General features: G+C 38.9%; 1 protein-coding gene across 4 annotated transcripts in view; it reads right to left on the reverse strand.

Moving 5' to 3' along the window:
- Positions 1–22272, reverse strand: part of SLC23A1 (solute carrier family 23 member 1) — a 38319-nt gene that overhangs the window by 13301 nt on the left and 2746 nt on the right. For 3 of the 4 annotated variants that reach the window (XM_051978497.1, XM_051978494.1, XM_051978496.1), the window contains exons 2-14: positions 22092–22205; positions 21441–21598; positions 20685–20773; positions 20460–20527; positions 20015–20196; positions 19314–19434; positions 18853–19009; positions 18308–18455; positions 17580–17685; positions 17359–17488; positions 16094–16237; positions 14258–14353; positions 7649–7916 (exon numbers count right to left, since the gene is read on the reverse strand). In XM_051978497.1, the coding sequence (XP_051834457.1) occupies positions 7669–7916; positions 14258–14353; positions 16094–16237; positions 17359–17488; positions 17580–17685; positions 18308–18455; positions 18853–19009; positions 19314–19434; positions 20015–20196; positions 20460–20527; positions 20685–20773; positions 21441–21598; positions 22092–22205 (1761 nt within the window). In that variant the 3' untranslated portion in view covers positions 7649–7668. Of the gene's footprint in view, positions 1–801; positions 7477–7648; positions 7917–14257; positions 14354–16093; positions 16238–17358; positions 17489–17579; positions 17686–18307; positions 18456–18852; positions 19010–19313; positions 19435–20014; positions 20197–20459; positions 20528–20684; positions 20774–21440; positions 21599–22091; positions 22206–22272 lie in introns of those variants that run through there. The other variant, XM_051978495.1, reaches the window with a different exon arrangement.

Below are 22272 nucleotides of genomic sequence, written 5' to 3' on the forward strand. Positions count from 1 at the left end.
ATCTCCTTGTAAGACCAGATCAATCATACTGAACCTTGCTAAATTAGATAATTATTGTCTCTATCAATTCTAATGACTTAACAGCTTGTAAGGATTCTAACATCAGAGGGCTAGAAATATACTCCAAAGAGTAAAAGAGGATTATAACCACAATTCACTTTCCAGCAAAACTGAGTATAATCCTTCAAGGGATAAAATGGATATTCAATGCAGTTAGAGGCTTTGCAACATTCTTGATGAATAGAAAATTTTACTTTTAAATATAAAACTCGAGAAGATAAAAAGGAAAGGGAAGTCATAAGATACTTAATAAGATTAAACTTTACATTTCTACATGGGAAGATACTTGTAACTCATAAGAACTTTGTCATTAGAGCAGTTAGAAATATAGAGGGCATAGGTGTGAGTTAAATATGAAAGGCTGACATCCAAAAACTAAAATCATCTTATATAAAAGAGGCAAGAAAAATCTTATATAATGGGGGAGGAACGAGGAAATTATGGAGTGAGCAAACCTTATTCTCATCAGAATAGGCTAAAAGAGGGAATAACACATTCAATTGGGTATGGAAATTTGTTTTTTACCCTACAGGAAAGTAGGAAGGGAAGTGGATAAAAAAGAGGGGAACTAAGATAGAAGAGAGGAGGTGTCAAAAGCAAACACTTTTGAGGAGAAACAGGATAAAAGGAAAATAGAATAAATAGAAGAAACAAGATGAGAGTACAATTAGTAATAACTACAAGTTTCTCTGATTTAAAGGACCCATTTCTCAACTATAAACAACTAAATACAATTCATTAAAAAAAAAAAAAAAAGAACCATTCCTCAATTGATAAATGATCCAGAGATATGAAAATTTTTCAGATGAAGTCACGAACCTATCTATTAACATGAAAAAATGCTCTAACACACTCTAAAATGGCAAATGATGGAGGGAATGAGGGAAAATTGAGAATGTTATTTTGGTGGAGTTGTGAATTGATTCATCTCTTCTGTAGAACAATCTGGAACTCTGCCCATAGGGCTATAAAACCATACTATACATACCCTTTGATCTAGCACTACAACTACTAGCTCTGCTTTTAAAAAGAGATTAAAAAAAAAAAAAGGGAAAAGGACATATATATACAAAAATATTTGCTGTTTTTGTGGTGGCAAAGATTTGGAAATTGATGGGATTTCTATCAATTGGGGAATAAATGAACAATTTATGCTATATGATTATGATGGAATACTATTATAATGAGCAGGATGTTACACTCAGCTGTGAATGACTTAGCTATTTTTAGTAATACTTAACTCTAAAGGACTTATAATGAAAAATACTATCCATACTTGGAGAAAGAACTTATGATGTCTGAATACAGACTTTTGTACTTTTATTTTTCTGAAGAGCTTTTTTGGGGGGATGTCTGTTTTCTTTCATAGTATGGCTGTTATGGAAATGTTTTGCTTCGCTACACATATAACTTATAGCAAATTGCTTGCTTTTTCAGTGAGAGGTGGGGAGAGGGAAGAAGGGAGGGAATTTGGAATTCACAATTATTTTTTAATAATATGTTTTCCCCCAATTACATGTAAAAACAATTTTTTAACTTTTGTGGGTTTTTTTTCAGTTTTGAGTCCCAAATTCTCTGTCCCATCTCTATTCCTTCCTTGAGATGCTAAGCAATTTTATATATGTTAAACATGTGCAATCATATAAAATGTTTCTATATGATTCATTTTTCAAAGAAAACTTGGACAGAAAAAGGATAATAGTATCTTTTACTCTGTATTATGGAATTCAGAGTTTTAGAGATGAATGTTAAAAATTATTTTTGAATCTAACTGGGGAAAAATAAAAATTTAATAATAAAAAAAGAAAACAAATTGAAAGAACTTAAAAAACATCATCAATGAAAGTCCCCTGTTGAAAGTATAGAGAATTGACAATACATATATACACATATATATATAAACATGCGAGAGTATAAATAACGCTAGAAGATATCCCCAATTGATAAGTAGTCAAAGAATGTGAACAAATTTTTTTTTAATTAATTATTGATACACATTTCTGTATCATTTTTGGGGGAAACTATGGGAGAGAAAAAAATGAATTTTTATGTTCTAATGGTAGAAGAGGTACAAAAATTCGTTGAAGAGAGAACTCTTTATAAAGCAGAATTGGCTAAAGAAAAAATAGGTATAAAAGCTCCCTGAAGAAAAACATTCCTTAAAAATTAGAATTGGGCAAGTGGAAACTAATGACTCTGAGACTTCAAGAAATAAGGTCAAAAGTTAAAAATCAAAATAGAAGAAAATGAGATTTCTCATTGGAAAAATATCTGACTTGGGAAAGAGAAGAGAGATAATTTGAGATTGGGTTACCTGAAAATTATGATCAAAGAAAGGGCCCAAACATTGTATTCAAGGAAATGTCAAGAAAAACTGCCCAATATCTTAGGTCCAAAGGATTAAATAGAAATTGAAAAAAATTCACTAATTACCTCCTAAAAGAGATCCCCAAATAAAAACTTATAGGAAAATTATAGCCACATTTTAGAGTTTTTAAGACAAAAAGAAATTACTTCAAGCAGCAAGACAAACATTTCAAAACAGTGAAACCATAGATAAATCACACAAGATTTAATGGCTTCCTAGTTTAAATAGAGGGCTTGAAATATATTCCAGAAAGCAAAGGAGCTAGGATTACAATCAAAGTAACCTATCCAGCAAAACTGAGTATAATCCTTCTGGGAATAGGGGAATGGATATTTCGTGAAATAAACAACTTTCAAGCATTCCTGGTGAAGTTGAAGACTTACGAGATTTAAGGCAAATATGAAAGTAATCATAAGGAATTTAAATTATTTACATTCTTATATGGGAAGATGTTACATGTAACTCCTAAGAATTTTATTATCATTAAAGCAAATATAAGGAGTTTAAATAGATAGAAGGCATGGGCATGAGTCAATAATGTTGAAATAATAATAATTTTTTTGTGAAGCAATTGGGGTTAAGTGACTTGCCCAGGATCACACAGCCAGAACGTGTTAAGTGTCTCTGAGGTCAAATTTGAACTCAGGTCCTCCTGACTTTAGGGCTAGTACTCTATCTACTGCACCACCTAGCTGCCCCTGTTGAAATTATTTTTTAAAAAATGAAGATGAAAAGGGATGTACAGGGAGAAGGGGGAAGTTTGAAGCACAAGGAAAAATCTCACATAAAAGAGGCGTGCAAAGAAGAGCTTTTAAAATGGTGGGGAAAATGGCAGAGAGTGCTGGGTGAGAAGTTAGCAGGCAATGCTTGAACCTCACTCTTACTGGGATTGTTTCAAAGGGGGAAGAATATATACACCATATAAATGTAACTTATCCAATAAGGAAATTGGAGGAAAAAGAATGATAGAAAGGGGACCAGGGATGATAAAAAGAGAGGGCAGATTAAGGGAGGCAATGGTTAGAAGCAAAATACAATTTTGAGGAGGAACAGGATAAAGAGAGAGGAAGAAGCAAGAAAATAGGTTCGAGGAAAATACACAATAATCATAATTCTGAATATGAAAAGAATGAGTTCACAAAACCAAAGCAAATAGCAGGATGGATTAAAAATCAGAATCCAACGACATGTTATTTACTAGACATGCTTGAAACAAAAACACAAAATAAAGGCTGGAGCAGAATCGCAAAATCTTTTGTTTCAAACAAATAAAAAAGCATCATCTTTGGTGGCAATCATGATCTCAGACAACAGAAAAGCCAAAACAGCCCTAATTAAAGGAAATAATTAAGGAAACCACATTATGCTAAAATAAACCACAGACCAGAGCTTCTTGAACTTTCCATTCACAACTCCTTTTTGCCTGAGAAATTTTTATGTAATCCTAGGTGTGTATACAATAGGCATCCAAGTCATACATTTATTGATAGTCATAGTTTTGCAAGCCCCCCACATTCTGTTATGAGATCCCATATGGGGTCATGATCCACAATTTAAGAAGCTGGGCCCTAGACAATGAAGTAATATCAAAAATTTTTACAGCAAGTTTCTCTGATAAAGCCCTCATCTAAAAAAATTTTTTATAATGTTTACTTTCCCCAATTACATGTAAAAATAACTTTTTTTTTGTTTATAGATTGCTTTTTTTTTTTTTTTTTTTAAACATACTGCCTTATGGATCATGTTGGGGAAAAAAGTTAGAACAAAAGGGAAAAACCATGAGAAAAAAAAACAAGAAAAAAAGTCAATATGCATGTGTTGATTTACATTTAGTCTCCATAGTTTTCTCTGTATTTAGATGTTTTCCATCCAAAGTTTATTAGGATTGCCTGGGATCACTGAACCACGGAGAAGAAACAAATCCATCATAGTTGATCATCACACAATCTTGCTGTTGCTGTGTACAATGTACAAACAAAAATGCTTGTTTTGCTCAGCATTAGTTCAGGTAAATTCAGGCCTTTCTAAAACCAGCCTGTTCATTATTTTTTATAGAACAATAATATTCTATTACTTTCATATATCATAACTTATTCAGCCATTCCCCATTTGATGAGCATCTACTAATTTTCCAATTCTTTGAAAGGTCTCATTTTTTAAATATATACTAAGTAAAGAGCTAAGTCAAATTTCTAAAAATAAAAACCATTTCCCAGTTGATGAATGGTCAAGAAAAAGAAATCAGAGCTATTTATAATATGAAAATGCTTTAAATCCTTTCTGATTAGAGAAAGGTAGATTAAAAATTCTGAGGTATCTCACGTCTATCAGAAATAACAAATAGTGGAGGAGATGAGGGAAAAATAGGTATACTAATCAACTGGTAGGATAGTGAACTAATCCAACCATTATGGAGAATAATCTGGACCTTTGACCAAAGGTCTATAAAAAGTCTACTCTTTGACCCAGTAATACCACTATTAGGTCTATATCACAAAGATCAAAGAAAAAAGGAAAGAACCTATTTTTATAAAAATACTTCTAGCAGATCTTTTAGTGATGGCAAAGAATTGAGAATCAAAGATCATTTGGAGAATGACTGAAGAAGTTGTGGCATTTGATTGTGATGAAATACCATTGTGCTATAAGAATTAAAAAAGGGAATGGTTTCAGAAAAACACAGCAAGACTTATATGAACTTATGCAAAATAAAGGGACAAAACTGGAACATTTATATACAGTAACAGCAATCTTGTAATAGTGACCTGTTGAATCTGTGAAAGATTTGGCTACTCTGATTAATACAGTGATCCAAGACAATTTCAAAGGACTCATGATGAAAAAATGCTATCCACCTTGAGAGAGAATTGATGAACTCAGTGCAAATTGAATAATTTTTTCTTTATTTTTCTTTCTTTTTTTGAAAATATGGCTAATATGGAAATACTGTTATGCATGATTTCATTTATATGAGTGATATCATATTGCTTGCCTTTTCTGTGGATAGGGGGAGAGAGGGAGGAAAAAATTTGGAACTTAAAATTTAAAAAAGAAAAGGTTGTTAAAAATAATATATTAAAATATTAAAAATAGAGTAAGAAATGTGCTAATAAAAAAGAGTATTGTAGTTTTATCTTATATTATGGAAATTGGCAAGCATGACCAAAAATAGCCAGTGTTGAAGGGCTCGCTAATGCATTGATGGAGTTGTCGAGTCCAATACTCACTTGAAAAGTGTTTTGTAGTTATACAAGAAAAACAATTGTATTATACATGCTTTGATCCAGAAATTTCACTACTGGGCATATTACCCATATAACCAAAATAATTATAGCAGCAGCCTTTGTGATAGCAAAGTGATCCCTTCAGTTGGAATATGATTGAAAAAATGATAGCATAAGGATGTAAGGGCAGGATGTATTTGACAGTAAGAAGTTACACATAGGAAGAATTCCGGGAAGTATAGGAAGATTTCTATGAAGTGCTACAGAGCAAGTTAAGCAGAACCAAGACAACACACCCAATAACCACAACTATGTAAATGAACAGTCACTAAAAGCAAATTGAACTCTTTGAGTAAAGAGATAATAAAACTTCCCTCCCTGTCAAAGATCCAACTAGAATCTTGTTGAAAAGACTTATATAAAAGTAAAAGGCATATAAGGTGATATACATTTTTTAAGGTAAATGCCTATTGATGGAGTTGTGAATTGGGATTAATTGTTGGGGAGCTGGAGAGCAATTTGGAATTATGCCCCAAAGAACTAGAAAACTATAGTCCAGCAGTGTCACTTTTGAGCCTGAAATCATAAAAAAAGGAAAAGACCCATATGTAAAAGATGTTTGTAGTAACCCTTTTTGTGGTGGCAAGGAATCGAAAACAATGGATGGCCATCAATTGGGGAATGGCTGAATAAATTATGGTATATGAATGTTATAGAGTATTATTGTTCTGTAAGATATGATGAGCAGACTGATTTCAGAAAAGCCTGGAGAGACTTACATGAACTGATGCTGAGTGAAGTAAGCAGAACTAAGAGAACATTGTACACGGCAACAGCAAGATTATGTGATGATCAACTATGAAAGACCACTCTTCTTAGTAAAACTGCGATCTAAGACAATTCCAATAGAATTGGGATTGAAAATGCCATCAGCATTCAGAGAAAGATCTATGAAGACTGAATGCAGATTGAAGCATACTATTTTAATCTTTTTGATTTTTCCTTTCTCATGGATTTTCCCTTTTGCTTTGATTTTTCTTTCACAGCATTAAATTCACAGAATTAAAAATTCTGATATAGAATATCTAATATAGAAATCTATTTTAAAATGCTGTCGTGGGGAGAGGGATGGAAGGGGAAGGGAAAGAAGGGAAGAAGAAAAAAATTTTGGAACTCAAAATCTTACAAAAGTGAATATTGAAACCTATCTCTACATGTAATTAGAAAAAATAAAATACTATTGAGTGAAAAAAAAAGTAAGTGCCCCAGAGGTTTTAACCCTTTTGTTTCCAGAACTTACTCCCTGGGATTCTTGACAGCTTTCTCAGCCATGCTTCACTTTTTATTGTAGATCCATCTGCCTAACCTCAATGCTCTTCACATTCCTATCCCTTCTTCTCTTCCAATTCTGGAACCACACTCTAATAAATTCTACCATTGTTCTGGAAGAGGTCTGTTTAGAAAAGAATTTACTCCCATATAGTCTCACTTAGCATCCCAATACTTTTGAGATTAAAAAGTCAGACCCTGGGTCACCTCTACCCTATGTTTCTCTCCCCTTGTTAGAATGTACACTCCTTTAAGGAGTGGACTGTCCTTGCTTTTGTGTTTATGTCACAAACACAGTGCTTGGCACCATAGTAAACACTTCACTGCTTTTTTCATCCATTGGGGTATCTAAAATCATTTCATTTTGAATGATGATCTCCTATTGCTGTTTATTATGACCACATCATCTCAAGGCAATGGGGACTTTTATACATTTGGCTCTATGAAAAGATGGCAATGTTAGACTATTTTTCTTCTTCTCATGTTGTATCTGACCTGAAAATATACAAATAAAAATATTCATGCTTTTTTCTGTGAAAAGTGTTCTTCCTAATACATCATCTACATTCTCCCTTGGATTGTTACAGCTAAGTCAGTCATTTGGATGAATTTTGGATCTTGAGGTCAATATCTAGTGGAGTTGCAGAATAAATACATGCATCCCTACCTTTCTCAGAAGTTACTTTTTCAGACCTTGGTGCTCAGAGATAGGATGTCTGTGTTTTCCGGATTGTCTAATGGAGCAGAGGGCTGTTCTTGTGGTTTTGAAGAAAAGCCCTTGAAGACAGGACATATAGGGATGTACTTCAAGAAGGTCATCTTTTGGATTGTGTTCATACCAATAGGAAAGTCATAGCTCTTCAAACTTGCAGATGTCTCACTGTTGGCATGGGCTCCAGCTTTCCACTGTACCAGTCCCCTTTCTTCTGGACTTCCTGTAAAAGAACAATGTCCCATCTTTTATTTGGGTAACAAATTGTGTATTAGATTAGTCAGAACTGCCTACATTTTAGTTAAGAGTAATCCTGCCAGTAATGAATTGAACTAGCTGCACCCAGCGAAAGAACTCTGGGAGATGACTATGAACCATTACATAGAATTCCCAATCCCTATATTTTTGTCCGCCTGCATTTTCTTCACAGGCTAATAGTACACTATTTCAAAGTCCGATTCTTTTTGTACAGCAAAATAACTGTTCAGACATGTATACTTATATTGTATTTAATTTATACTTTAACATATTTAACACGTATTGGTCAACCTGCCATCGGGGGGAGGTGATGGGGAGGAGGGGAAAAGTTGGAACAAAAGATCTTGCAATTGTCAATGCTGTAAAATTACCCATGCATATAACTTGTAAGTAAAAAGTTATCTAAAAAAAAAGAATGTAAAAAAATAAAATAATAATTAAAAACAAAAGAGTAACCCTGCCAGGTGAAGCAGGGATGTGTCCAATATTACCTCTATTATTCATTATTATACTAGAAATTTTAGCTATAGCAATCGGAGAATAAAAAGAAATTGAAGGAATTACCATAGGCAATGAGGGAAAAAAATCTATCACTCTTTGCAGATGATCTAATAAGATATTTAGAGAATCAACTAAAATCCTAATGGAAATAATTAACAATGTTGGCAAAGTTGCAGGATATTAAAGTAAACCTACATGAAGCATTAGCATTTCTATATGTTACCAACAAAGTCTAGGAGCAAGAGATAGAAACTGTATGAGCATAATTATAAAATACTTTTCATCCAAATAAAATGAGATTTAAACAAGTGGAACAATATTAATTGCACATGGGTAGACTGAGCCAATATTAAAAATGACAATTCTGTCTAAATTAATTTATTCAATACCATACAAATTAAGCTACCATAAGTTATTTTATAGAGTTAGAAAAAATAGCAATTTATCTGGAAGAACAAAAGATCAAGGATATCAAGAGGTTCAAGGGGAAAAAAGGTAAAGGAAGGTGGTCTAGCCATACCAAATCTCAAATTATAATGTAAAGCAGTAATTGTCAGCAGAGTCTGGTACTGACTTAAGAAATAGAGTTGTGAATCAGTGAAATAGATTAGGTACACACAATACATTATAGCAAATGACCATTGTAATGTAATATATGATACACTTAAAAACTCAAGCTTTTGGAACAAAAACTTCATTAATTGCAAAAACAGCTGGGAAAACACAAAAATAGTATGGCAGAAACTCTTTATGACCAACATTTCACACTGTATACCAAGATACAGTCAAAATGGATACATGATTTACACAAAAGGGTGATACCATAAGCAAATTAATAGAGCATGTAATAGTTTATCTGACAGATCTATGGACAAGGAAAGACTTTAGGACCAAGACTTTAGGACCAAACAAGTCATAGAGAGTATTACAAAATGTAACATAGATAATTTTGGTTATGTAAAATTAGAGAGTTTTTACATTAGCATACTAATGCAACCAAAATTAAAGGAAAGCAGAAACTGGAGAGGAGGGGAATTTTACCACAAGTATCTTTAACAAAATTCTCATTTCTCAAATAATATAAGATATGGAGTTAAATTTGTAAGAATAAAAGTTATTCCTCAATTGGTAAATGGGCAAAGATAGGAACAGGCAGATGTCAAAGCTATCTATAATCATATAAAAATGCTTTAAATCACTATTGGTGAGAGAAATACAAATTAAAACAACTGAGCTAATACCTCACACCTATCAGATTGGCTAATATGACCAAAAAAAAGGAAAATAATAAATGTTGGGAGATATGTGGGTAAAGGGGGAAACTTAAGCATTGTTGGTGGAATTGTGAACTGATCCAACCGTTCTGGAGAGCAATTTGGAATGATGGCCAAAGGGCTATAAAACTGCATACTGTTTGATCCATCAATACCACTCCTAGGCCTGTATACCAAAGAGATTTTTTTTTAAGTAGGGGGAGGAGTTATGTATACAAAAATATTTTAAGCAGATCTTTTTGTAGTGACTAAGAATTGGAAATCAAGGAGATGTCCATCAATTGGGGATTGGTTAAACAAACTGTGATGTAATGTTATTATGCTATAAGATATGATAAGCAGGATGATTTCATAAAAACCAAAAAAGACTTACGTGAACTGATGAAGAGTGGAGAGAACAAGGAGAACATTGTAATGTAATGAAACAATAATATTATTATTAATTAATTTTTGCTGAGGCAATTGGGGTTAAGTGACTTGCCCACGGTTACACATCTAGGAAGTATTAAATATCTGCGGTCAAATTTGAACTCAGGTCCTCTTGACTTCAAGGCTGGTCTTCTATCCACTGCACTGCCCCAATAACAATATTATTTGATGAAGAATTGTAAATGACTTAGGTATTCTCAGGAATACAATGAAGCAAAATAACCTCAAAGGACAAATGATGAAGCATGCTATTTGCTTCCAGAGAAAGAACTGATATTGTCTGAATACAGACTGAGGATGCTAATTGTTTTTTACTTAGATTCTTTCTATCTTTCTCTTTTTTTGTTTGAGTCTTCTTGTATAAAATGATTAATATGGAAATGTTTTACATGATTGCACATGTTATAACCTATATCAAGTTGCCTACCATCTCAGAAAGAGGGGAGAGGAGAGAGGGACAGAATTTGGAACTCAAAACTTTAAAAAATATTTTAAAATTGTTTTAGCATGTAATTAAGGAAAAAATTAAAATATATTTTAAAAAAAGAATAGCCTTATCAGAAGCAATTTCCTCAAAAGAAGGCAGCAGATTTAAAATGCAGCCCATTTCTAATTTTTAAAGCTGATTCATCTGAGTAGCAAGAAATAGGAATGTGTTAATAATTCTTTTTCTAAAGAATGTTTTTATTTTATTTTTCTCAATTCCATGCAAAAACAATTTTTAGCATTCATTTTTCAAAATAATTTTTGAATTCCAAGTTCTCTCCCTTTTTCTCTCAAGAAGTATAATAGATTATACATGTGTAGTCATGCAAAACATCAATGTTAATGATTCTGAAATATTTTTTATCATCATCACCCACAAATGTTCATTTAGTACCTACTTCATGACAATGTGCCAAGTGAATAGTTGGAAAGATAAATTATACAGAAACTCTACTTTGCAAGAAGTTTGAAGTCTAGATGGAAAGAATTATACATCCCAAAAGATACACAAAAATACACAGAATTTGCCAAGTAAGTTTCATTGATGAACAGAGGAAGGTCAAAGACAGCTTCATGAAGGAGAAGAATTCTTTTGGGGAGGAAAGGGGAGGCAATCTAGGCTGTGACTTGCCAAGTTCATACAAGTGTGTGAGGCCTGATTTGAACTCAGGTCCTCATGCTCTAACCCCTCCTATACAATCTTGCTGTACCAAGGAGATGAAACTTGAAAGAAGAGAGGAATGGATTCCAAGAGAGGAGAAATGGCAGAATAGGTAGGTGGATGGGGGGCTGCCTTTACTGTGATGAGTTTGTGAAGATTCAGATTCCTCTGTAATTAATGCCTTCCCTACCCAAGCATCCTTGGACCTGCTGCTAGTACTATTCTATTACCCATATTCCTGCATTCAGTCTCTTACCTCTGCCATTTTTGCCTGTAATACCCTCCCTATTCCTGTCCACCTCTAAACCTCACATCTCCTTTCAATTCTTTAGGAAATCTCCCTTCGCTACTTCAACTCATCCTCGCTGATGTCTTCCCCTCCACTGTGTTCCTCTGGCATGTACTATCCAATAATAATAAGTTTATATTGTACCTTAAAAAGTGCAAAGCATTAGTGATGTCTTTCTCCATCCTTCCCAAGGTTACCTTGTAACTGTTTTATATAAAGGTACAAATATTCTTATCTTCTGTGGTAGAATGTAAGCTCTCTTGCCTAGCATGCAGTATACTGTCAGGCCTGCAGTAAGCATTTAGAAATAGTACTTGCTGATTGATTGCTTTCCTTGCCACAAAATAGATAGAAAGCTTAGGTATTATTGCCCCCCATTTTACCAATAAGAAATCTGAGGCAAAGAAAAGTGAAATATGAGACTTGCCAATGTCATGTAGTTCATAAGTGTCAGAACTAGGACTCATGTTGAAGTGACCAAGTATGCTTTCACTATATACCATGGGGCCTGCCATTATCTGTCTTCTACTGTTTCATGAGACTGGAAAATTCCTAAAAACAGGGACTATCTTTTCTCTTCCTATCACACATAGTACTTAGCACAAGATTAAAAACACAATACATGCTGAATCAAGACTTATTGCATTGCACCAATTATTGCACCAGTGTGAAACAATTGGCCTAAGATAGGCAGATATGAATTTTAAAAGGAATTAGAGAATTCAGGGTGAGAGGATTTCAGTGTAAGGTAAAGTGTTGACTTCTGTGAAGAAGCAGAGGCATCTATAGGCACATCCTTATTGGTTGACATGACAATTATTAGATGTTCATTGAGAAAATCTGACTAAAGATTCTGGTCCACATTTAGTATCTCAAGTAGATTCCATTTTCTTACTTTTCTTATTCTCTCAGAAATCCTGTTGCAGTCAGGACTCAGCCACTGCTTCTTGCCAGTCCTAGGCTGGCTCATTCAGGCTCTCTCTCTCCTCTCTGTGTGTCTCAGTGTCTGGCTCTGTTTCTGTCTCTCTCCCTCTCTTTTTGTTGTCTATATGTGTATCTCTCTCCCCTTCTCCCCCTTCCTTTCTCTTCTGACTTCTCTCTCACTTTCTGTTTCTGTATTTGTCTCTGTCTGTCTGTCTGTCCTTCTTTCTCTTCTCTATGTATCTCTCTCTTTATTGTCTGTATGTGTGTCTCCTCTGTCTCTCTGTTTCACTCTCTCTCTCTCTCTCTCTCTCTCTCTCTCTCTCTCTCTCTCTCTCTCTCCCCCCCCTTTCCCCTTTCTCCCTCTGGCTGATTGGGTACCATGGCAACAAGCCTGATGGAGCAACAGATAATTATATGGAACAGGTTTGTCCCACCAAATCCTTCCATATCTGGCAGTATTGAAAGGAGTCTGCAGTGAATCCTGCCATTCATCAATGATAATCACACAATCTTAGGAGTAAGCCCAGCAGCAGTGGCATTCTGAGCAAAGACCCAAGCAGCATTAGAGGGAAATCCAACAAAATCATTTTATCTGTTTCTCTCAGAATCTGTAGTATCCAGACTATTCCCTAGACAGAAACAAATCTTCCAAAGGGGCTATTCAGATTTTGGACCTGGGAATATTTGCAAGGCTTAGATACTAATTGGAATCTTTATCTATAGGGTAGATTTCAGGTTTGTATTCCTTCCTTCCCTCCCCCGACCCTGATTGATCCTGGCATATCTTTTTAGCTCTCTACAGTATGGATGAGTTCTTTCATCCAAGTTCCATCTCAAATGCCATTTCCTCCATGACATTTTTTCCTTGACCACTCCAGTCTCCCTTAAGTGATACAGTAGAAAGATTGGGGCACTTAACATTTACAGGACCCGACTTTGAATCCTCTTCTATTACTTCCTGTATGACCCTGGGCACAGTCTGTATTTCTGTTCTTGCTTCAGTTTCTTCAACTATGAACTATTTTGGGGAATGGGAGAAGATTGGATTCGATTCTCTTTAAAGTCCTTTTTAGATCCATACCCTCCTAGAAAGGAAGCTAGATGGCAAAACGTCAAAGTTCTGGCTTGGAATAAGGAAGACTTGGTTTTAATTTCTGCCTCAGACACATACTAGCTGGACAAGTCATTTAACTTCTACTTTTAACTTCAGTTTTCTTATCTGCAAAGTGGAAATAATATGAGAGCATCTACATCAAAGGAATGTGGTTAAAGAACTGTGCAGATATTAAGGTGTCACATGTAGTTATTATTAATTATTATTATAATACATTTATAACCTTTAAAAAACATCTATGTATTTTATTCTATCTTGTCTACTATCTCCTGTCATCCCATGTGCAAATTCTATCTCCTTAACTATTCTTTAAGCTCTCTAAAAACTGGGTCTTTCCAACTACCCTCAGAGGAAGTGAGCATACAATATGCTTTTAGTAACTGTTTCTAGAATCTTATACTATCGACAATGGAAGGTTTTAGATAATTATCTAATTTTTAAAAAATGTTATATTTCATTTAACTTAGTCTCTTCTTTTATAGATGAAGATGTAAGGTATTGTATGAATAATTTTGGAAATATGCTCTAAAACTAAGGGAACCCAACTCCAAGATTTCATGACTTCTATCCTCTCCTCCCCGCCATCCCTCTCCACCATTATTCCTTGGGAGCCATGGGCAAATCGTACCTGGGACAGTGTTGTCTAAGATAAAGGCCAGACATCCACCCACAAACATCTCTGTTGTTAGCAGCACAGTCAAGATCTGGTCTATTTCAGGAATGCCTATGGGAAGAAATGCAGATTTTAAGTTCTGTGTACTTTGATAGGCTGGGATTCTTAAGGTCATCCTAGCCAGCCCACCCTGCAAGGCTGTGACTGCCTCTAACCCATCCAGCCAGGCTAGGACTCTCCTTTTTCTCCTCTTAAAAAGTCCCAGCATCCCAATAATTGTCAATTCCATTTACTATGTGACAAAGTATCTGAGGTCAGATTTTTTTTTTTTGGCTGTTTGTCCTTCTCTCTCTCTCTCTCTCTCTCTCTCTCTCTCTCTCTCTCTCTCTCTCTCTTTCTCTCTCTCTCTCTCTCTCTCTCTCTTTCTCTCTCTCTCTCTCTCTCTCTCTCTCTCTCTCTCTCTCTTTCTCTCTCTCTTTCTCTTTTTTAAATAACTTTTTATTGACAGAACCCATGCCAGGGTAATTTTTTACAGCATTATCCCTTGCACTCACTTCTGTTCCGATTTTTCCCCTCCCTCCCTTCACCCCCTCCCCCAGATGGCAAGCAATCCTATATATGTTAAATAGGTTACAGTATATCCTAGATACAATATATGTGTGTAGAACCGAACAGTTCTCTTGTTGCACAGGGAGAATTGGATTCAGAAGGTATAAATAACCCGGGAAGAAAAACAAAAATGCAAGCAGTTTATATTCATTTCCCAGTGTTCTTTCTTTGGGCATAGCTGCTTCTGTCCATCCTTGATCAATTGAAACTGAATTAGCTCTCTTTTATCGAAGAGATCCACATCCATCAGAATACAACCTCAAATAGTATCGTTGTTGAAGTATATAATGATCTCCTGGTTCTGCTCATTTCACTTAGCATCAGTTCAGTAAGTCTCGTCAGTCCTCTCTGTATTCCTCCTGCTGGTCATTCCTTACAGAACGATAATATTCCATAACATTCATATACCACAATTTACCCAGCCATTCTCCAATTGATGGACATCCTTTCATTTTCCAGCTTCTAGCCACTACAAACAGGGCTGCCACCAACATTTTGGCACATACAGGTCTCTCTCCCTTCTTTAGTATCTCTTTGGGGTATAAGCCCAGTAGAAACACTGCTGGATCAAAGGGTATGCACAGTTTGATAACTTTTTGAGCATAGTTCCAAATTGCTCTCCAGAATGGTTGGATTCATTCACAACTCCACCAACAATTCATCAGTGTCCCTGTTTTCCCACATCCCCTCCAACATTCCGCATTATCTTTCCCTGACATTCTAGCCAATCTGACAGGTATGTAGTGGTATCTAAGGTCAGATTTGAACTCAGGAAGATGAGTCTTTCTGACTTCAGAGTCTGCATTATCTATCCACTTCAACACTTAACTGCCCACCTACCCATTAGTAAGGAGTAAAAAGGCAGATAGTAGATTTAAACAGTACTTGGGTTTCAAAGAACCATGGGATAGATAATGGTGATTATACCTTTGATTTATAAATGAGGAAGTTAAGATGAAAAATTTGCCTAAAGTCACATAAAGAAGCACATTGCAGAGTCAATAGTTGAATCCAGGTTCTCTGATCTTAAGCATCCAGCATTCTACTTCCTCCACTCTTTTATCTTGGAAGGGTCAGAGAGTAAAGGAAAGGAGAGGAATCACTATCTAGTCTAAGATTTTTATAGCAGCTTGAGAGTTATATACTTTATTGGGGTATATTTCCCTGACTTAAATTCATTCCTGATAGATAATGGACAAAGACAGAGATGGTAGAGGAAAATAGGAAGGGACTTAAAAGCACCTGTGTTGATGGCAGTGGGATTGGAATCCAGGTAGTTAGGCAGCGTCAGGCCAAAAAACATGGAGAATCCCAGGACAAAGAGATTTCGTGAAGAATTCATATCAATAAACTGCAGGTTGGACAGGCCCACTGCTGTGATCATTCCTGAGAAGAAACAACTATTTAGATGAAGAGGCAGACTTCAGAAAAGCCTTGAAAGACTTGTATGAACTCTTCCCCTCTGAATGTAGGTTGAAGCATATTTGTTCATTTAATTTATTCTTTCTCATTTTCCCCTTTTTATCTGTTTCTTCTTTCACAACTGTGACTATTATGGAAATGTTTTGCATACATGATAGTATAGGTATAAACTTTATCAAACTTTGGAAAAAGGAAAGGAAAGGAAGGAGGGAGGAAAATTTGTAACTCAAAATCTTGTATAAATGAATGCTAACAATTTTCTTGATATGTAACTGGGGAAAAACATAAAATATTATTTTAAAAAGTAAAGAACTCATGTTAACATTTTTAAAAGGAGGGGAAGAGAATTCTGAACACAAAATTAAAAAAAATTAATGTTAAAATTGTTTTTATAAGCAATTGCTTGTAAAAACAATTGTGAAAAATAAAATATTTTTAAAACCCAACTATAAAGCCAAAGAAGCACAAATGGTAGTGGGAAAGGAGTGATCCAACCCCTGCCCCTGGATTTTCAAAGCCCAAAATGTTCTTTGCAGAGAAAGGAATGCTTACCATCCCTCTACTTGCTATCATAGATTATTCCCTCCCCATCCCAATCATCCCCCACTTACTTTAAGTCACAACTCAAAAAAGAGGCTTCATTTAGGAAGTATCTGGTTGACTGTGACCATTCTCTAACCAAGCCAATAATTATTGGTCATTCCTCTACCTTCCCACAAACCTGGAGCATTAATGTATTTATCATGCCCTGCATAGGACGCGATAGGACAGACTAGGAGTAAAAGCCTGAGTCCTATCTTCCTCTGTTCTTGACTGACTTTAACCTTGCCACTTCCTTTCCTGTATTCCAACCATTTGTGCTATATACATGAGCTGAATTAGGAGACACTGTTTTGGGGGCGAGTGGGGCAGCATTTCGGGGTGCTCAGAGCCACACAGCCAGGAAGTGTCTCAGGTCCTCCTGACTCCAGAGCTCTAGCTGCTGCACCACTTAGTGGCCCCAAGAGGAAGCACTACAAGATGGGGGTGGGGTACTGGTGAGAAAGGAGGGAGCAGACCAAGAGATTGCCCACTCTTGGACTCACCAAAGAGAGTGCAGAACATGCCTCCCAGAATAGGGTCAGGGAGGGAAGCAAAGAGAGCCGTGAACTTGCCGATGGTCCCCAGGATCAGCATGATAATGGCCCCATACTGGACCACCCTCCGGCTCCCCACCTAGAGAAGAGAGGTTTGGGGAGTCAGCCGCAAGCCAGCCTGGCCGGCCTCAGGGTGGGGAAGGGAAAGAGCCCGTCCTGGCCCTCGGTACCTTGGTGATGCCCAGGACACCGATGTTGGGGCTAGAGGAAGTGGAGCCGTTCCCAGTCCCCAGCAGTCCGGCAATAATACAGCAGATGCCCTCAGTAAAGATTCCCCTAGAAGAAGTGGGCGATAGTACATAATTGTTTACGTTGTGTGGTGTTTGGGTTATCCTTTTCCTTCCACTATAATCTTCTTGCACTGTTTCCTAGGGGCAGGGAGGTGACCTTGGGCTATGCTAGTGAGGCCCAAAACCTGGCTGGAAGGGTCCTGTCCTCCTGCTGTCCGAAGGCCAACCTAACCAAGTCTAGAACCCCTCCCCCCCTCCTTTTTTTTTTTGCAAAAACTACCTGAAGACTATCTGCTAAAGCCGTCCAGGAAAGGTCCTTCTGATCTATAGCAGTGGATCCCCCTTAATCACAAGGAAGGATCCTTCCAGCACTTGTACTTTTTAAAGTGCTTTTTATGCCAATCCTATGGGACTCATCCTACAACACTGTGAGGAAGTTCAGATATTTTCCCCTTGACAAATAAGAAAACAGGCTCTTAAAATTAAAGCTAATTGCCAAACTAGGCCAAACTGGGACCAGAACTGAAGCCACATCTTTTTCTGCCATCAGACCCACACCACACCAATCGACCATAACTCTGAGGTTATTGACTCGTAACTCTTTGAAGTTAAGAGTCCTACAGAGGACACATGGGTCACCTACTCAGATACATATGAGGACACTATACCTGTTGATGGCATGAACAGGGGGAGGAGGGGCCCCAGCCAGGCGGGCGCAGGCGTAGTAATCTCCAATAGACTCGATGATGCCCGCCAATGTGGCACTGAACATGCCCAAAACAGCAGCAGCAGTCACGCTGGGGAGGCCCCATTGACCTGAGGGGACCGGTTATAGATGGGACACAGGAACAAAACTTAGCAACCACCCCTGTTCCAAAGGGCATACGTCTTGGTAATCCCAGTATTAGAAAAAATGGATTTGACTAAATAATTGTGTATTTTCTAAATATTTCCCCAGACCTCCCCTCCACTTCAATCAGCTTTCTTTTCCTCAGGACTTGGAATCTTTTCAGCTCTGTTCTTAGTAAACATTCAGGGGCTCCCTCGCCTCCCAGATATAAGAAAATATTACATTACTTTCATAGCTTCTAACTGGTTTCTTAGGCCTCAAGCCCGATTTCTTTCTCAGCACCCCTTCTTTTGAGATGGAACCAGGTCAAAAAGCCAGATCTCATGGTTTTAGTCACAGGGTTTACTCACAGGGTTTACTCACAGGGGTAGGGGAAGCGGACCCAGGGGGAAATGGACATGATCTCCCCACGGGCATCTGTCCGGGCCCTGAAGCCATAGGTTTTGGGGTCAGCAGGCAACACGTCAGTCAGGGTCAGGATGTAGCAGAGCAGCCAAACAGCCATGATGGCCAGTACGATCTTTTGGAGGAGAGGGAAAGAGGGAAGAACAATGATCAGACGGCAAAGGGACAAGGGCCCCTGCCCCTCGGCTCAAGACTTGGATGTGTCTCCTTCCACCTTCCTGAGGTAGAGTCCCTGAGCACTCCAAGCCCTTGAAGCAATTCCCTCTAAGCCTCCAAACTTTCTGGAAAGGATTCTCTCTCTACTGTAGGAAACTCCCAATCCCAGGAAAGGATTCTCCTCGGCTTTATGCCTGCTAGCCCAGACCCCCTTCCAGTCCCCGGGCCCCATTCCAACCCTTGCCCAACTCTGGCCTCCTCACAGGAAACATTTTGAAGATCTGGATCCGGAAGAGGGTGAAGCCTTTGCCCCATTTGTAGCCAGGCAGGCGGAAGGTGACATTTCGGAGGTATTGGGAGAAGAGGATGATCAGGAAAATGGAGCTGGAGGCAGAGGGGCCACACAGATCACAGGATTATAGACTGTTAAAGGACCTTAGAGATCAACCAGTCCAGCCTCCTCATTTTTCAGATGAGGGAATGGAGATGCCGAGAAGAGGTGACTTGTTTAAGATAGCACAAGTGGTAAGTGGCAGAGCTGGGTTTGAACCCAAGACCTCTCCCTCTGAATCGAATGGCCCATGATGGAGAGAGGCTGGGGGAGGTGGAGGGCCAGTTCTGAGGTAGGGTCATGAGTGGAGAAGTACATCATGGTTCAGGGAGAAACGCCCTCCCCTCCCTCAGACACTGTCTCTGGTTCTTCTGGTAACTAGACTTTAGTCAAATTACTTCTCAATGGGCCTCTGTTTCTCTACTTGTAAAGTGATATGATGGGACTCCATAACATCTAAGGCTCTTCCTGGCTTGAACATTTTATGAGCCTCTGAGTCTAAGGAGGGAGAGAACAGTAGTCTTTGGGGGAGAAATGGGAGGAAGAGACTAGGGAACAGGGGATAAAGGGAGGAGAAAGACTTGGGAGGGGACACTAGAAAGAAAAGAGGGCATGGGGGGCCAGGACACTTACAAGGTTGAGATGCCCCAGTGGGATCCAGCCCGATCTCCGGCGGCTTGGAAGACGGAGAGGCCGATGAGGGAGACAGTAGGAGTGACTGTGAGGGGCCCGATGTAGCTGAGCAGGGCTCCTGGCAGCCCCATAAGCCCGATCATCACCTCTACTGTGCTGGATACCATGATTGCCCCCTGGATCTGTGGGTAGGGTTGGGTATGGTAGAGAACTGTTGGACCAACTTGAGGGTTAGAGTTCGAAAATTTCCCCTGACCCTCCTTGCTTTCTCTGGACAGATTTTGCTGAGCTATCAGGTATTCCTCCAGCTTCTGTTTTTCCCCACTTTCCCTAATTTGTAAGAAATTTCCCTGAACCTTAGCTTTATTTTCTCTTATTCTAATCAATTCCCCTTTGTGCTTGAATGGAACATGCATACTTTCACTCCTTGCCCAACAACACTCACCTCTCTTATTCGTGGGTGCCAAATATGTGATGTGTTCAGAGGTAAACTCCAGTTGCCATAGATCTCCTCTGAGATGCAGAAACATAAAGGCAGAGGGAGAGGAAATTCTGATGTAAGCTTGACTTGAGTCCCCTCTGCTATAACTGAGCTGCTTGAAGGCAGCTGCCCTTGTCCCGCTCCTTCCCCTCTCTCTCCCTGCCCCTCTCCCTCTCGGACGGTCCCCACCTTCTGGGGGACATCTCCATTTGTCCAGGGACAGGATAGCTTTGGCTGGAACCAAGAAGGCAAAGGCACTTGCTTGAAACAGGGGCAGCCTGTGAGGGAGAAACACAGAAAGGGACCAGAGCAAAGGTGGAGAGAGATACAGACACAGAGAGACACAGGTACAGAAAGAGAGGAAGAGAAAGTGAACAAGAGACAGAAGCAGAGAGACAGAGGCAAAGAGTGAGACAGAGACGGAGAGACAGAGAGACAGGGTCAGAGACAAAGAAACACTCGTGTAAAAGACAGAGATAGAGAGAGGATGAGGAGAGGTGAATGGGGCAGAAAGGAGAAATCAAGTATATGTCAGCGCAGGACCTTCTTGGTCTTTGGACCCTCAGAATGAGGAGGGCCTGGGGACAAACAGATATACATAATGGGATGAATTTGCCAACTAGAAGGGTGACTTGATGGGTGTCCAAAGGGAGGCTGTGGCAGCTTCTTCCTGGACTCTCTCAGGACCCGGAGGTAGAAAGTTCAGTTGGAAATGAGCTGGGGTTATTTCATTTTTTGCACTTGTATGCCCAGCGCTTATCCAAGTGCCTGGATACAGTGGACACTTCATAAATGCTTGTTGACTGATTGACCCTCCCCCCTACACCTCCCTGCCCATGGCTAGGGTCTGTTGTCCCGCTTGGGCCCAGCCTCGGAGTGGGCGTTCGGACTCTGGCCTGGGCAAGGGCTGGGGGCTGGGGGCTGGGGGCTGAGGGAGGCTCTCACCGGATGCCCAGAGTGGTCTGGATCAGGGTGGTGATTCCCACACAGGTGAAGATGGTGCCGATGAGCTGGCTGACCATGTACTGGTCCTTGCCCACACACAGGGCGTCCGCAAGGAGGAAGGGGACAGCAATGGTCCCGCTGAAACAGGTCAGGTAGTGCTGGGGGAGAAGAGGGGTCATGGAGCCAGCCTGGCCCCTGCACTGCCCACTTCAGCCTACCGTCCAACTGGGCTCCCTGAGGGGCAAGTCACTTAACTGGGGGCTGTTCCTCCTCTGTGAGATGAGAGAGCTGGCCTAGAGGATCTCTAAGGGTCCAAATCTGATGACCCACCCCTTTATTCCTTTGTTTCTGTTCGCCTGGGAGAGTCCAGAAACCATTCTCCCATAGTACAGATGAAGAAACTGAGTAGAGTGGAGGATTTATAGGAGGTCATGTTCACCCAGAGTGGCAGAGAGAATGTAATAGCTACTGGACCAGCGCGCTCACCATTCTGAGAGAGACTACTCACAGATAGGGGCTCAGTACTCCCCACAGGGGATTCATGCACTTGCTTACTCAGTGTTAATTTTGTCAGTAATGGTTCCTGCAGGGTGTTAATACTCCCTCTGCCCCTGTAACCTACCCTTGGGAGTGAAAGGCCAGAGGCGTTACCTGGAATCCCAGGAGAATGCAGAGGTACCACGGAGGCACGTCCTCGATCTTGTAGAGCATGTCTGACTTGGGGTCCTCTGGGGGTGCTCGCGAGAGGCTGGGGCCCTCAGCCTCCTGTTGGGAAATGAAGGTGGGGACTAAGATTTCCATCAGGCTTGGTGGGCTTGGGTCGGGGAGGGAG

This window comes from Antechinus flavipes, chromosome 2 (assembly GCF_016432865.1).
Source record: "Antechinus flavipes isolate AdamAnt ecotype Samford, QLD, Australia chromosome 2, AdamAnt_v2, whole genome shotgun sequence".
NCBI classification, from domain to species: Eukaryota; Metazoa; Chordata; class Mammalia; order Dasyuromorphia; family Dasyuridae; genus Antechinus; species Antechinus flavipes.